We start from the raw sequence: 15,607 nt of genomic DNA, 5'->3' as shown, positions 1-15,607 counted from the left end.
GAGGCTACGATCTAGGAAGGAGGCCCAGGAGCAGATCATCAATTAGGGCAGCAGTTTTTCAGGAGATGCTAAAGTAACAGCAATAATTGTCTTACAATGCATTAGTTTCTATTTGCCTCATCGGATGCACTTTTACGCCCCAAGTAGGTTGCAAGTAATGAGGAAAATCACATAATGAAAAAAAACCACTCTGAAAAAGTCATAAAATACCAAAACAAAAATCACTGCTATATGGACTCTAGAGTACTACCTGTGTGGGTGCAGAGAAGCAAAAACAGTTATAGAAAAAGTTAAATAGCTTTCCGATTGTTCGAGTTGAAAACGTTAAGCCAGTCATAACAAATGACATACCATGATTTGAAGCCAACTTGTTTTCCAAAGTGCCAGATGAACCTGCAAACAAATGATTGGGTTTTGCTTGCACAGCACAGCGGACAGTGAGTTGTTTAGCAACTGAAGGGTTAGAAGCATTTGGTTCTAACTGTTGAGATAAACTTGAAGTAGTGAGAGACTCTAGCATTCTCTGTCGTCTCATATCCGCTAAACCAAATCTTGTTCTGGCTACAGGATAAAAAAAATACTGATTAGAAGTAATTTACATAAAACATACAGACACATCTCAGAGTATAATTGCAAGAACAGTTTTATGGCAGAGTCTTCAGATTGAGTTTATGCTGCAACATGGGTATGGGTATGACCAACAATATATTTGTTAACATCTATATGTTAAATCATAACCAACATTAAGATCATGGCAGTGTTGTGAAGTAAATGTCTTTAGAGAGCTCAAACCGGAGTGCAAGTACCCACACTAATGAACCAGGCTTAGTGATCAGTAGCTGTAGCTCAAGTCAGATAAACAGGATCTAACTCTTGCAGCCTGACTGTTCTGGTATATGCCGCACATACAGAAGAAAATAGCAAGAGCACAGGTCAAAGAACTATGGTATATAAAGAATGGGTTGAACACAGACCCCCAGTATTATCAAATGTTGTAATGTGAAATACGTTCCGGCTCCATTCAGCTAGTGGATAACAAGGAACCAAAGCGAGCCTGCAGCAATCCATGAAGGTCTCTCACCCACCAATGAATGAGTAATTCCAGAAATCTGCAACCATTAATATCCTAAAATACTACTTCTGGTGCAAGCTTTCCTCTTTGTAATACATGGGGAAAGAAAAAACATTAAATAATTAGCTTCTGGGAAGAGCCAAGATTTTGGGATAAAGATGTGGTGCTGGTGCCGCAAAAAAAGGATGACCGTGAAGGGGCTGCAAGACTAGAGAGCGCTGGGTACGAGATAAAATTAGCCTCATCCTAGGAGTTGACAAGACAGCTCCAATTGAGCCCTTCAGCAGTAGTGACTCCAGCAACAAGAGCCTGTGCAAGAGGCAAGAGGCAGCTGTCACTGTTGTGGCAGCAGAAACCCCAGAACCCCAGTATGGAAGATGCTCCAGAGATGAGGGCAGGCCCTGCCACGAGAGACGGATGTGGCTGTGTGAAGCTTCCGAAGGCATGTGAAGGCAGGAGACCTCTGGAAATGGCCTGGACCACTGAAGGGGTAAGGGAGGAAGCCATAGCAATAAAGAGAGCAGAGGCTTGGCACACGCGGTGGGCATTAGAGGGCAGAACCGGGAACAGAAGAATGAGAACTAGGAGTGGGGGTGTAAAGCCTCGGGGAGAAGTATGGCGTCCTTCTAACCTCGGAGTACCTCCAAAATCAGGTAAAACCTGGTGAAGCGATTTGGTTCATAAATGTTTATTCAAATATTATAAACAGCCATTGTAGGAAGGTGGATACCGGACTATGGTTACCCCAGATTTTTTGCCTTGTGTTTATCTTGTTTTCGACTTAGTTGGCCTGGGATGCTGCTAATCAGGGCTCCAGGCTATCTGCTCTCACTGTTAAATGGACTCCATGTACTCTAGGTACATCCACAATTGGGAATTGGTTCACTTGATCAGCCCCTATAGAAGTGTACCCTAGGTACTCAGGGCATAGGTGTAACCAAGGCCTACCAGGGGCTGCAGCATGTATTATGCCACCCCTGGCTGGCCACTCAAACTGACACAACTGGCTGATCACTCAGCTGGGGCAAGGTCGTGTAATCACCCCTTGCTTAGGTATAGTATTCCTATATCTACCCTTATATATAGACACACAGTAACCTATAAGTCACTCCTATGGCAGGCCTTAACAATCCTGGAGGCAGAGTGCTTGGTTATGTGTTAGATGGTGCTCTAGCATGAGCTGAGCCTGTCTGCAGCTTTCGGAACCATGTCCTAATAGCTGTTCTATGATATTGCCATACCATATACTCTTAAGTGCATTATAATCTTTGCGGTTGAATGCTAACTTTGGTTTGGCTTTATCCAAAACATGTTTGGAATACCACCCCCTCGCCAACTCGGGCGGAGGGGGTAGCATTCCACCCTTCTAGAGGGCGAAGACATGTTAATGCTGCCTATCCCGGTTAGTTAACCAGAGCCCCAGCATCACAAAATGGACGCTGCTGCCACAAACACAAGTCTGACCTCCTGCTGCTGGGAGTCCTTCCAGTCACGGAGGTTTGGACAGTAGGTTTCCTGCCTGGAGAGGTGAGAGCACCACCCCAGACAGGACTTTGTGTATTGGGACAGGGAGGGCTGAATAGATTGAGACACTGCCTGAGGCACCCTAGGTGCTTCATGCATACCCCAGTTCAAACCGGTTGCTGGGGCACTCCAGCCCCAGCTCAGGCGCGAAACTGGACAAAGGAAAGGGGGTGTAACCACCCCCCTTCCTGGTCCCACCCATAGGAGGGACCTAGGAACGAATCCAGTCACTTTCAGCTGTATAAAGGTAGGACCTGTGTCCCTAGACTTTAGATTTGATCCTGAACTGAAACTTGAACGAAACTCTGGACCTTCGACATTCTGCTGAAGCTGAAGAATCTCCCTTGTAGCCAAGGAGTGACCACCATGGGCAACCAGGCACCATCCAGCAAATCAACGGCTTGCTTTGTCAGCGTTCACGCCGGGACCCGAGCACAGAGCCTGACAAGACCCAGACTTCCAGACCTCTCTGACCCTCTCTTCACGACTGCAGCATAGCTGAGATCCGTGGAGGCGACGAGACACGTGGGACCGGCCATCTTGAACAGTCCACGACTTGCTAACTGTGCAGCTCCTGAGGTATCCTCGAAGCTGTGCACTGGGGATTGAGAAGCCCCGAATCCGAGCTCCACCTGCACCGAAGATCAGCCCTCCACACTCCACGAGTTCTGCGTGGGGCCCTTGTTCTGCTCGACGCGTTGTCCGGTTGCTGGCCCGCTGGCTAGTAGCCTCTGTGACGGCAATCCTTTTGAATCAGCTCGCTGGTCTGGTTGCTCCAGACTGGCCATTGCCTCCCTGCAAAGGTGAGGCACCTGAGACCCTCCTGGCCTTTTGTGTATCCTGCGTGGGTTGCCTTTGCTTAGGCTTGTTGGCTTCAATCCGGTAGTCGACCCCTCCATCTGCGAGAACCTTCGTGGGACTGCTCCTCTCCCGCACCTGGTCGTCCTCGACGCCTCCTGGTCCGCGTGGCTGCAACGACAAGCTTCAAGACAGCACCCGATTGCTCCTCGACGATGTCTGGTTCCTTCCTGGTTACACCCAGTCACTGGCTAGTGACCTAGACTCTGTCCCCTCTGCTTTCAGGTCTTCTTCATCTTCGATCCAACCTTGGATCCACCCGGACATCTTCCTCCTGGTCACCTGCAGCATCTTTCTTCACAGGCTCCATAGACTTCAACGGCGAAACCAGACACATCTTCACACCTATGCACCCGCTTCCTGTGGGTGAGGTAATGCGAGTACTTTGGTGCCCCTAAGGGTATTGACGATCCAAGTGTCTAGGTTTTTAGTTGTTTCCTTCTAGCTAGACCGGAAGTGTCCTGAATCTTCATTTACTTACCTTCTAAGTTCCCATTGACTTTCTATCGACTCTCGCTTGAGTGTACTGACACTGCACGTGCCGCCTGTGGGCCTCCTACTCCTAACCTAAGGTTCAGATAGAGTAGCCCCAGCAATTCTCTAGGCCCTAGGCCTTTCCTTTTCACGAGTCGTGGTTCTTATACCACTTACTTAGTATATGGTTTTACGCGCCCCTAGGATCTAACTGTAAATTGTGCTATTTAAAGTATTTCTAAGAGTAACTTGTTATGTGCTTTTGCCTCTGACCTCATAAAGAGTTCAGAGGAGTGTGTTAGTAAATAAATACATATATATTTTATATATACATATATCCTGTGTGGTGTCCTTTCATTTGATATTCAAGGGGTTACATATGGTAAAACAGCTGGCTTTACACGCCCTCAAGAGTCTTTTAGCCTAAGACTGTTCTGTCCACGCTACCTCTAGGATAGCTGGTCTAGAAGGTTGACTTACAACCATCCCCATAAGGGTTGTTTGGACTGGTGCATATACCAGGCCAACTTCTCACAGCCATCAAAGTAAATAAGAGCAAAAACATATATTAAATACATTAAAACCTCTCAATATCGGATTCATTTACATGTATTCATTATATAAAGTACTTAAAACATAACATAATTTGAGGGTCCACTAGCACATGAGACTTTTCCTCAAATAAATGACTTTCAATATAAAAAGGGCAGCATTATAGCACACAGAGGGTTCTCTTAATGCAATCAAATTTTTCATAGCAGCTTTATGTAATCTGACATTCTGTACAATTAACATAGGTTTAAGATAAAAACACTTAAGATTCTGGTCAAATTAACAAAACAATAAAAAGTGCAACGTGTTTTGCTCACTTAGACCATCACACGGGCAAAAGGTAATATCTAAAGGACAGAACTTCATATTTGGGAAAACCACTAGAAGAAGCATAATGCCACAACTCATTCTTACCAGCACAAAATGATGCTGCATATTTGTCACATGCAATAGATAACTATTTCCACCCTCCTCCAAATCAAGTCACTTATAAAAAACAACTGATGATTTTGTTCTATTAACTGCCATATGCTGATGCACTCTATACAGTAAAAGGTATCTTAAATCCTCCTCTTAGTTAATAATAATACCCAAATAGGGTCCAACCAGATAGATCAATTAAACAACCTACCAAGGGAAGAATTATTGTACGATAGCAAGGGATACTTAAAATGTTGTCTAGGATTAGACAATCTGAGATAATTGAACTGGTGAAACCAGTCTCAACTTTTGCCCATATGGAAAGCCATAAGAACCGAGGTCTCACCAGGAAAATATATTTTAAAAACTGCAAGCCAACCTCCTGATGTATAATTGTATTAGAAACTGAAAACGGTAGACATAAAAGCCATTTTTTAAAACTATTTTCTTCTACTTGCAAAGCAGTAGAGGAGGCATAACCCCAGATGCCAGCCCCATATGTGGCAGTAGTCACTCGTTTAGCCTTCTATATTTCAACCATTTCCTTGACAGGTCTACTACCTAATTTGGAGAAAAATCTAAAATTACCCTGCGAACCCCTACGCATTTTAGGGCCTGTCAATCAGGGAGGTCTGGGCATCTACCGAAACCCCAGTGGAGAGCAGCCAGGTGTGGGGACACAGTGCCACCAAAGAAGCCATGGATCTACCAAAGAAGTACATGGTGTCCGGCCCACATCTGATGGCGAACTGTGCTGCATCCCAACCATCCATGAGGCTTGGTTTAGGATGGCTCAGCCCTCAACTGGAAGCAACTGTGCAACAGAGTCCCACAACGCATGGGAATAACAGCGCAAGAGGCATGCGATGTTCACTGACAGCGAAGCTACGAATTAGGAAGAAAAAAAAATGTACTTTCGAAAGGTGTCAAGGCTCTTGCATTCATGTCCAGTGAAGTGGAAGCGAATGCACTATGACAGACATTGGCTGTTGAGTCCAGCACAATTAGGCTCTCAGAGGAGGTGTGTTGGGAGAGGAAGGATGGGTCTCTTGGGGCGGGACGATGAGTTAGGATAATCATACAGTGCACAGAAGCCTCTGTGCAAGGTGTGGCCCAGCCCCCCCAGGAGAACTTCGATGCAGGCTTCAGTGAAAGGGAGCAAGGGTCTAGCTGAACCCGATCCTGGGTGAAGCAAATCTGTCAAAACATTGGTCTCGACCTTGACTGGTGACAGTATCACGTGGCAAAGGATGTGCCTTCCTCCGCAACCCGTCCAGGAGGGGAAAGCATGCTAGAGCCAGGGGTAATGTCCAGACCACTGGCGGCACCCAGTTCCTTGTACCAGCTTTCTGGTGGATCAAGGTCTGTTCCATAGGATCAAACCCTTCCTTCTCATCTATCCCTTCAGAAAGGAAGTGTCTATCTAGGGGTGAGAGTCCAGAGGCTGGTAGGGCTTGGATGGCACAGGCATCAATGTCAAACAGTGCTGGGGTGGTACTGGCTCAGAGTTGGTGATGATTATGTGCTCGTCATCGAGCAGCGCTATTGGTATCATCGGGGACACCGCCTAAGGGGAAAAGGGGTGAAAATGGTACCCGGTGCAGTGTCAGTCTGCGTCAGACGGTGGATCCAGAAGGCCCAGCTGGCGTTTGGGGGGGGGGGGATGCAGGGGGGAGGGGGGTCTCTGGCAGTAACCCAGCTTGGGCATCTTGCAGTTCCGTGAGGCCCAGAGGTGCACCAGAGGGAGTCGGTGAGCCAAATATGGCATCGTACTATTCTTTACGTTGGCCGGGAACCATCCTAGCTCTTGGGAACCCAGGGTTTCACATAGCAGGTCAAGACGCTGGCTCCACCAGTGGAGTGCCGGAGTAAGGCCTGAAAGCACAGCATTTGAATGGAGAAGCCGAGAAAATGTCAACTTCTTTGTCTTGAGCTTTTTCTATTCATCAGACTTGTTGTAGGGAGGTGCTCCAAATATACCACAGTTGAATGACAGATTCGGACAGGTTTCTCCCTACACCGTCCATTTTACTTGAGCTTAACTCAATAAGGGCTGAGTGAGAAACACCCGTCAGTACTGCTGTTCTCCAAAATAACAGCATCTGACGGTTGGGCCTCAGAGGATCTATCAGATGTGACCCTAAAAAACTTGAGAGTAACACAATAGGGGGAAGAGAGTTTAATAAGTGAAGTTAATTGAGCCGTTCATGCAGTGTCACCCAGCAGGGGGTAGGCAAATGTATGTATATTTATTTATTTTATTTTGAAAGTTTTATATAGCGCAGACAAGATCTTCGCAGATATCAGAGCGCTTTACATAGAGGAGTACATGATGGAGCATAGTCATACAGATAAATCAATAGATCAAACAGTACAAATAGGTGGCTGCAAAGCCAATCATGTGAGCAGTAAGACAACTCATACAAATAAGCGAAGGGGTCAAACATGTAGAACAAATCAGTGCAGAGTATAAACAGAGTTCGAGATAATAGTTCAAGTGTATTTAGCCATGAGGATAGCTTTTACTTCTTTTTTAAAGAGTGTAGTGGAAGAGATAAGCCTGGTTTCGGGAGGGAGTGAGTTCCAGATCCTAGGCGCCATTCCTGAGAAGGAGCGCTTATATCTTTTTCCTTCCGGAATCTTCGAGGTTTCAGCAGGAGATTGTTTGTGCCTCTAGTGTTTCAAGCTCCGCCAGAGATTGTCAGTTTCTGAGCGAGGTAGCCGGGTGAGTTTAGGTGTACCGCCTTGTGTGTCATGCAGGCGATTTTCAGATGTATTCTGGCTTCAAAAGGCAGCCAATTCAGAGATTTCAAGTCAGGGGTGATAGGGGAGTGCTTTTTTGAACCAGTGATGAGTCTCGCTGCAGTGTTTAGAGAAGCTCTTAGTGGTGCGGTTGTAGTTAGGGCGAGTCCGCAGAGGGCGGTGCTGCCGTATTCAATTCGAGGGATGACTAGTGCTTGTACTGCGGTTTGGAAGTCTTTGGCTGGGAGGAAGGGTTTAAGTTTCCTCAGAGTATTGATCTGGAAGTTCGCACCCTTTGTTGCCTTGCTGATATGTTGCTGCATGTTGAGATTGGTGTTGAGTGTTATGCCTAAAGATTTTGCTGAGTCCAGGATGGTGGGTTGGACATTGAGTGCGGTTAGGTGTTTAAGCCAAATTTGAGTGGTGGAGATCTTCGCTGGAGGTCAGATCAGAAGGAACTCTGTTTTCAGGGCATTGAGTTTGAGGTGATTATCGGCAAGCCAGGATTGGGTGCATCTGATCGTTGAGTTCAGGAGCAAGATGTCATTGGGGGATTGTAATTTGAGATAAAGTTGGGTGTCATCAGCGTACATGTGAAAGTGTACATTGGATGCTTGTAGCAAGGTGGTGAGATCACATAGATAACCACGTTAGATTCAGAAATAACTCACTTCTTTGATGAGCAGAAAATGAAGCAGAATTTTGCATGATCCTACAAAAAAAGACAAAAGGCTTAAGCATAGAACTCAAAATAAGTACACACTAATAAATGACTCCATCCTAAAAACGTAAATTGAGCAATCATTTCTTTAAAAGCAACACAGAAGATATATATCACTGCAGTACAGACTACGTTGCTTTACAAACATTAACCAAATTTCACCTATGCTACCCGGGGTGAAGGACCCAGTTTTCTATGAGCATTAAGATTTCTTTGAGAGGACAGGTGAAGAAAAACATCCCAATTAATTAATGGCATGCTACACTATATGCCTAATCCTAATAAAATAGTTTGGATTCCTTAAATACAAACTACGTACATGGGGAGATGCCCCAAAAATGTTCTTCTGGTTTGAGGCCATTTCAACGATCAGAAATTCAATACCTGGTTAAAAACATAGTTTTAAGCTTTACACTGGCCACACCCACTCTGTGCACAATATTTTGATAACATTAGTAAAACCATATTGAATTCATATTTGCCATGCAAGCAGAGGTATAGACTCATGCTCAGATTCTCTCTGTACAGTTTTAAAAGCATTTATCTAGAAACCGCAGGTAATCATAGTTAGCATACCGTTTTAAATCTATAATTTTAATATCAGTCTGAGAACCACCTTATTAGACTACACTGAAGGAAAAAAGTTCTAATAATAACATTAGGGGATTAGACTTGGGGAAGAAAACATTTGGTTTGAATGTATTTGAAGATATAGCCCCAAATCTGGACCATAATGCTTTCTGTTTTTTACAGTGTAACCTCAAATGAAGGAAATCTCACACTCCCATTCTAAAAAGACATGCAAGTAAAGAAATCCCCTTCATTTTTTGAGGGACTTTAGAGAACTGCACTACAATATGGTTCCACATTCACAGATTCCAAGATCACACTCCTAACCTTAATCATGCTATACATTTAACTAAAAAGTGTTTCATTCAAAGACCCACAATATAAAACTCATAGATGCTCAGGTATACCACATTTAAGGCCGGTCAATATTCTAACCAAACAAGAGGGAATTCTGAAGAGAAAACCACACATCTTTAACTTAAAGAAGCCACATTAGCTCTTGAGCACGTAGCGTGATCTTGCCAAAGAAAAAAATTGTTAGAGGGACAGCAATACCGCCCAGGACAGAAAGAGTACTGGAATCACCATAACAGTAATTTTTGGTTAGTCTGTTTGTCCCTTTTTTCTTGCTAACTCGTAGGGAATCAGACTCCAAACCTAAAAATAATGGGACAGGAAGAAAATTTATGCCAGACCTCCTTATCTTGTGAATGCAATTTCACATCCTCCCACTCGAAGTACTCGCACTAGAAGAATAAAATCTCAACCCACCAATAGAATACTACACTCTGCATTTTCTCCTCTTCAGAGCAAGGGCTGACCATGGAGCACTTAATTTGAGTTCATACTGGTACACAAGTATCACCACAACAGCTATTTCATTTCAATCATACATTATAAATATTCACTTTATTATAAAGGTAACACTGAATTGCCGAATGTAATGTTCAAAAAAATGCCACAGATATTGATTACCTAATTTGAGAAATTGTGTATTCCAGTTTCTTCCATAGCGATGATACCATTGCTGGAACTTCACTCGTTGTTTCTGAAAGACAAAGATTGATATCTTAAGTATTCATATTACAGATTTGAAACAACATGTTCAAATCAAGGTAGCACAGCCTTTCACAATATTTGGAGGAGTGGAATATCTAGTGATATTTTGGGGGAGCTAGTGATGAAACAAAACGGAAAGAAAAGAAAAACTGAGAAAAGAGGTCAGGAAGGATGAATAGATATAACTCAATAGACAGTGATTATTATTTCTGTTTTTAGCTCACTTGAGAAGTAACATACCTAGAAGGCTGCATAGGAAGGGACAAGTTCATTAACATTGTCCCTTATCTGCTACAAATTGTAGGTAGTAGTCTTGGTACTACATCAAGGGCAAAAGTCCTGCTTGGCTAATGCTCTAGTAATACTGGTAGGTTTTCCATCAAGTGCACTACAATGATACTGAAGTTAACAAGAGAGGCGGGCACCTGAGGTGATCCTGACGGAGCTATGGTACCACACCACCCAGAAGGTCTAGCAGCACAGAAAAATGACCTAGTGACTAAAGTAAAATATTGTATGCAGTACATGCACTGATCCCATGTGCGCTTAATGATTGCCACAATAAAAATTCAAGGGGTGCAGACATCTTGACCTAATTCCCCCAAACAAAATTTGGAAATTCACATGATGCACTAGATACTGTAAAGTACACTATGGTTATCCTGAAATATGAGCAACTCATTAGAATTAGATGGGAGGGACTTCCTTATGCCAACTAATGCTTCCACTACTACAAGGTATCAGCAGTCGGATGCAAGTCACTGCAAAAAAATATATATACAAACTACTACGTGTGACGAGACACCTAGAAACGATACCTGTTACGAGTACATGAGAAAGAGAACACGCAAAGAAATGTTGTTAGAGTAATAGCTTAATGCCAGCTGCTTTACTGAAACAGTATTGATTTTAACAGAAGACTGATATCTTATCAAATGTACGTAGAAGCTACATTATACCTTGCATAATATATACAAGCATACTGATCATTAAGGCCCAAGTGGAAAAGGAAAAGGATTTTCTACTCTATGCATGGCTACTGCTTGATTTTGGGAAGGAAGCTGCCTGCGATCTTCAGGGATGGCCTTAAGCCAGGCCAGAAATTTTAAACTAAGCCCATGAAATTTGCAAAATTTCCTATGTTCACTCTATGCAACATTTGTGAAAACTTGCAAATTATCACATTATGCAATTCTACATAATTTCCACGTGCAGGAGACTGATATACATGGAAAAATCTGGGCAAGAAACAATTTCTCCTAGAACCACTCTCCTGTTTGTTTTTATGTGTAGTAGTATCTCAATGAAAACAAGATGCTGGCAAACCACTTTAGCCCCAAAAGCTTAATTTCTCAACATTTCCATTACATCTAAAAATTTCCCAAAGCTCTCAAACAATTTTACACACCCTGCTAAAAGAAAGGATAAATAAAGATGCCCTTAACAAATGTTTTTGAATTTGAGTGGCTCGGACATAAATTTGTAACAATAGCTGCATTGCTAGCTAAGCAAAGTATGGTTATTAATTCAATACAGTCAATACTCTTCGACTGCACGGAATGTATGAGAAATGTAAATGATGCAACAAAATGGATGAGCAGTATAGCATACTATTACATCCCAGACAAGGGAAGAATGATTTCTGGAGGACTTCCATAATCACTTTAGAGCCCACAATTCTCATACAATGCACTGCAGAAAATGGTAAAGTGCAGGGTTGCGACATCGGCAAGAGGGGCTCATGGTGTATTATTATCAGCACCACTGTGGTGAAAAAAGCAGACTCACATAGTAGAAGCCACTACCAGCATCCCGGGTAACCAATCGACCCTTGGGGTGTTCAGGGAAAGGACAGGACCATTTTCGGGGATAAACACACAATAAGGTGCACCAGAAAGCATCTATAAGCAAAATCAAAGGCCCAGAAGAAAAAAGGGTTTCCAATTTGTGTACCAATCTCCTTTTTATTGTGTACGTTGTTTCAAAGGTTCTTATATATGCGACACTCAAACAGACCTCTCTCAGTGATCTCTTCATGGAATAAAGATAATTTGTATTACAGTAACCACCCACTGGACGAACTACAATTTCACAAGATGGTGAAATAGTAAAGAGCACCCTGACCGATCAGGCTGGGGTTAACAAACTGAGCCTGCCCTTGCATTCAGCCTGGCGGACGAACACCCCGTTTTAGCTGGTGGGGTGCAGTGCGGAGGGCCACCAAAATCATAGTAGGGAATACATCGAAGCCACCCATGGTGGCGATACAGAGCCTGAAATCATACAAAATGGGCCTGGAAAAAAAGCAACAAACTAAGATAGACGAGTATGCCTTTTTTTCCAGAGCACAACTTCTGGTTGGGGAGATGGAGGAAAAGGAGCGATTTAGCAGATATGTTAGTGATCAAATGACACACAGGAACCAGAGCATGCATTAAGGAACATAATTACTATAGTAAACAACAACAAACAACCACACTTGAGTGAAAAATCATTGCTGTTAATGTCGAGGTCAACCTGTTCAGTTCAGATGTGCGTAAAATCTGTGATCAAGTAAGCACAAACGTATTTTCCACATCAAAGTTTCAGTTTGAGATAAAAATCCTTCACAGAGGTGTTACCAAACTTCAGAAAGACAATGAAATGGCACGGGCAATACTGGAGGACTCTAATAGGAGATCCATAAGGAAAATATAAGAATGGTAGGTGTAAGTAGTAGAATGGAGGGACCAAGTGTACAGCTCCTTGCAGAACATTGGGTCCTAAATACACTTATACCTTAAGGACTTTCCAATGTTTTTTCTGCGGAAAGAGCTCACACAGCGCCAATGCTTCTGCCCCACCTCCCCAAGCATGAGAGTTATCATTGCCCGCAGGGCAGGGATGTTATCATCCAGGAGGCTAGAAAACAGGGTCAACTCCACTTTGAAAAAGTGTCAATCCGTATCTTATCGTACTTTACTCTTCTGGTCCAAAAACAATGACTACGTTTTGAGCCAGTCAAAAGACAACTGAGAAACATTAGAATTCAAATATATGATGAAGTTCCTAACAAAACTGGGAGTAATGGCCGAACACAAGATATTGAACTTACAGACACCGCAAGAAACATGGGATTGGTTTGAGGAATAGCGAGTAGTTGCAAAGATACGACCTCTGCTGATGCAGATCCAAGACAGAACTTTGGTGATGGGAGGCAACTTGAACCTTACACGGTCAATCGACGTGGACAGTTCCCAAAGTGGGCAGAGAGACAGGTACCAAGTTCACAAAATTCTTGCAGGCTTTTGAACTAACAGATATTTGGAGGATCCAGTATCCACACGAAAGATACTTGTTCCAGTCAATGGTCCATCACTGCCATTCACATATAGATCACTTTACTACTTATAGATATACACTAAGCAAAGTCAAGGCTGCTCATTTGTCGGGCCAGAGGCATATCAGATCATTACCCACTATGGGTAGAATTTTGGGGTTAAGAGAATAAAATTGGGAGTGGATGGAGGCTAGGTCCTTGGATCATTAAAGATAGGGAAGAAATGCTGAAAGACGGAAGCCACAGAGATATATTTCACTGAAAACAGTATCCCGGTTGAGTCTCTGGTATGAGAAGCTTATAAAGCAGCCAAAGAAATCTCAGACCGAAGAGAGATGGAACAGACATACAAAGAAATACCGACACTGGAGAAACTCTGTACCACAGACAAACCAGTAGAGTATCAACTAAAACATAAACAAATGGAATACCGTGACCTATAGTGAGGCACAAAACCAATATCTAACCATGCACAAACGACTTTATGACGCAGGGAATAAGGCATGCAAGTAGTTACTGGACTGGTTTGATAGACTATACCAGGGGAACAGATGCGTCACAGTGTTGAATGGACAAGGTGATGCCAAAATAGCAGGAGCTAATGATGATGCAGCAGCTTTTGCTGAATACTACAGCAATGAATAAAGAAGCACAATTGCAGTACAGGACGAGGGGCTCTGAACATTCCGGAAGGATACTGTTTCCCACAACTTAATTCAGGGAGTATCAGTATGGGTTGGAGGTGGAAATTGAGGAAGGAGATATAAGAGAGGTGATTAAGGATCTCCAATCTGGGATAGGCCCTGGGACCAAATGGGTTCTCCATAGAATACTATAAAGACTTCACAAGTAAGCAAATATAATCGCTCTGTAACACGTTCCTGAAGGTCAAGGCAGATGGCATTCTCCCAAAAGACCTATGCATAGCAACCATGATTCTGATGCTCAAAACAGGCAATCTGTAGGAGGTAGGATCTATCTAGCATGGTTACCCCTTCTTTGTGCCTGGTGTCAGTATGTTTTTGGCTTAGTCTGCTTTGTTGCTGCTAATCAGGACCCCCAGCATCTGTGCTTTCTCCCCTAAATTAGTTTTTGTAAGTACTTTGGTACATCCACAATTGCCCTTGAATGAGCAGAACACCCCTACAAACCCCAGAGTCGAGTCTCCAGGCTTTGCAAGTGTGGTCAGCCATTTTAAGATATATAGTGAACATCATTCATTACGAGATGTCCAACTATATGATAGATGCATCGAACCTGGTCATGTTTGTTTTCCAACATTTTGGAATCACACCCCAACACCAATTGCGGTACTGGAAGTATGATCCTAAGTAATGGGGGGCTCCTCAGGGAACTCCCTTGTACTCCCGATAACAGCCTTTCAGGTCTGTCAGCAAGCTAGTGTTGCTGCTGATTCTGCCCTACTGCTGATGAGCTGAGCTCCAGCAGGGGAAGGCAGAACAATAGATTTCCTGTCACAGGGAGTTGTGACCACCTCCGAGACAGGACTTTGTGTATCTATGGGGCAGTGAATTAAATTTTCCATTGCGGCTCCATTCCCAGGACTTAATAATGCAGCAATCAGTAATTGTTCAAAGTGTTTATTTCCCTTATCAGTTCTGCTAGTCATTGCTTACAATTATTTTGGTGGTCATTGCATAAATGCGTTGTAATGCGATTAAAAAAAAAATATACAAATGCAGCATATTTGTCATTTTTGGGGGGCTTGTGAAGCAAATGGAATGGTAACCGGCTTGCACGCATGTTGTACTAACAATGAGGCACAGAATCTTGAATTCATGGTATTTACAAAATTACACATAAAAAATAGCTAACAATTTGACATGAATTCGTTCATCTCTGGAGGTGAGCTCCATAGGATCCAGCGGCTGTAATATTTTTACACACTTACCCTCACTATCCCCCGCCCCTCACCCACATAGCAATACGGTAGTCTGGTTTCCATGAAAACAAGTGAGGAGTCGTCTTGACAAACTAACAATGAAAGATTCGACTCAAGACATAGCTAGGTGGCACCATTCAGGCAGGCAAAACCTAAAATGGGAAGCAAACCTCATGCAGAATTTGTAAAAGGTAAATAAACGTAGATCTTTTAAACCTACACAAGAGGACACACGCTCCACGTCTCGCACATGAAATGCATTGTAAAAATTATAGTGTTGTAGAACTTAGAAATCGTAATATAGAAACTAACATTTCAGCATCATTAAAAGTTTAAATAATTTACAGACATACAGAGGGAGAACAGTATGAATTTTTTTTAACAATTAGGCTT

The 15,607-nt window shown here is 43.2% G+C and overlaps 1 protein-coding gene across 4 annotated transcripts in view; it reads right to left on the bottom strand.

Annotated features, from left to right (window-relative positions):
• Nucleotides 1–15,607, bottom strand: part of NPAT (nuclear protein, coactivator of histone transcription) — a 309,386-nt gene that overhangs the window by 265,305 nt on the left and 28,474 nt on the right. For all 4 annotated transcript variants that reach the window (XM_086935232.1, XM_086935233.1, XM_086935235.1 and 1 more), the window contains exons 4-6: nt 9,909–9,981; nt 8,314–8,354; nt 352–561 (exon numbers count right to left, since the gene is read on the bottom strand). In XM_086935232.1, the coding sequence (XP_086791358.1) occupies nt 352–561; nt 8,314–8,354; nt 9,909–9,981 (324 nt within the window). The remainder of the gene's footprint in view (nt 1–351; nt 562–8,313; nt 8,355–9,908; nt 9,982–15,607) is intronic.

The sequence above is a fragment of the Lissotriton vulgaris genome, chromosome 8 (genome assembly GCF_964263255.1).
Source record: "Lissotriton vulgaris chromosome 8, aLisVul1.2, whole genome shotgun sequence".
Lineage (NCBI taxonomy): Eukaryota > Metazoa > Chordata > Amphibia > Caudata > Salamandridae > Lissotriton > Lissotriton vulgaris.
The sequence above is the reverse complement of the archived record's forward strand: the minus strand, read 5'-3'. Positions and strand labels throughout refer to the sequence as shown.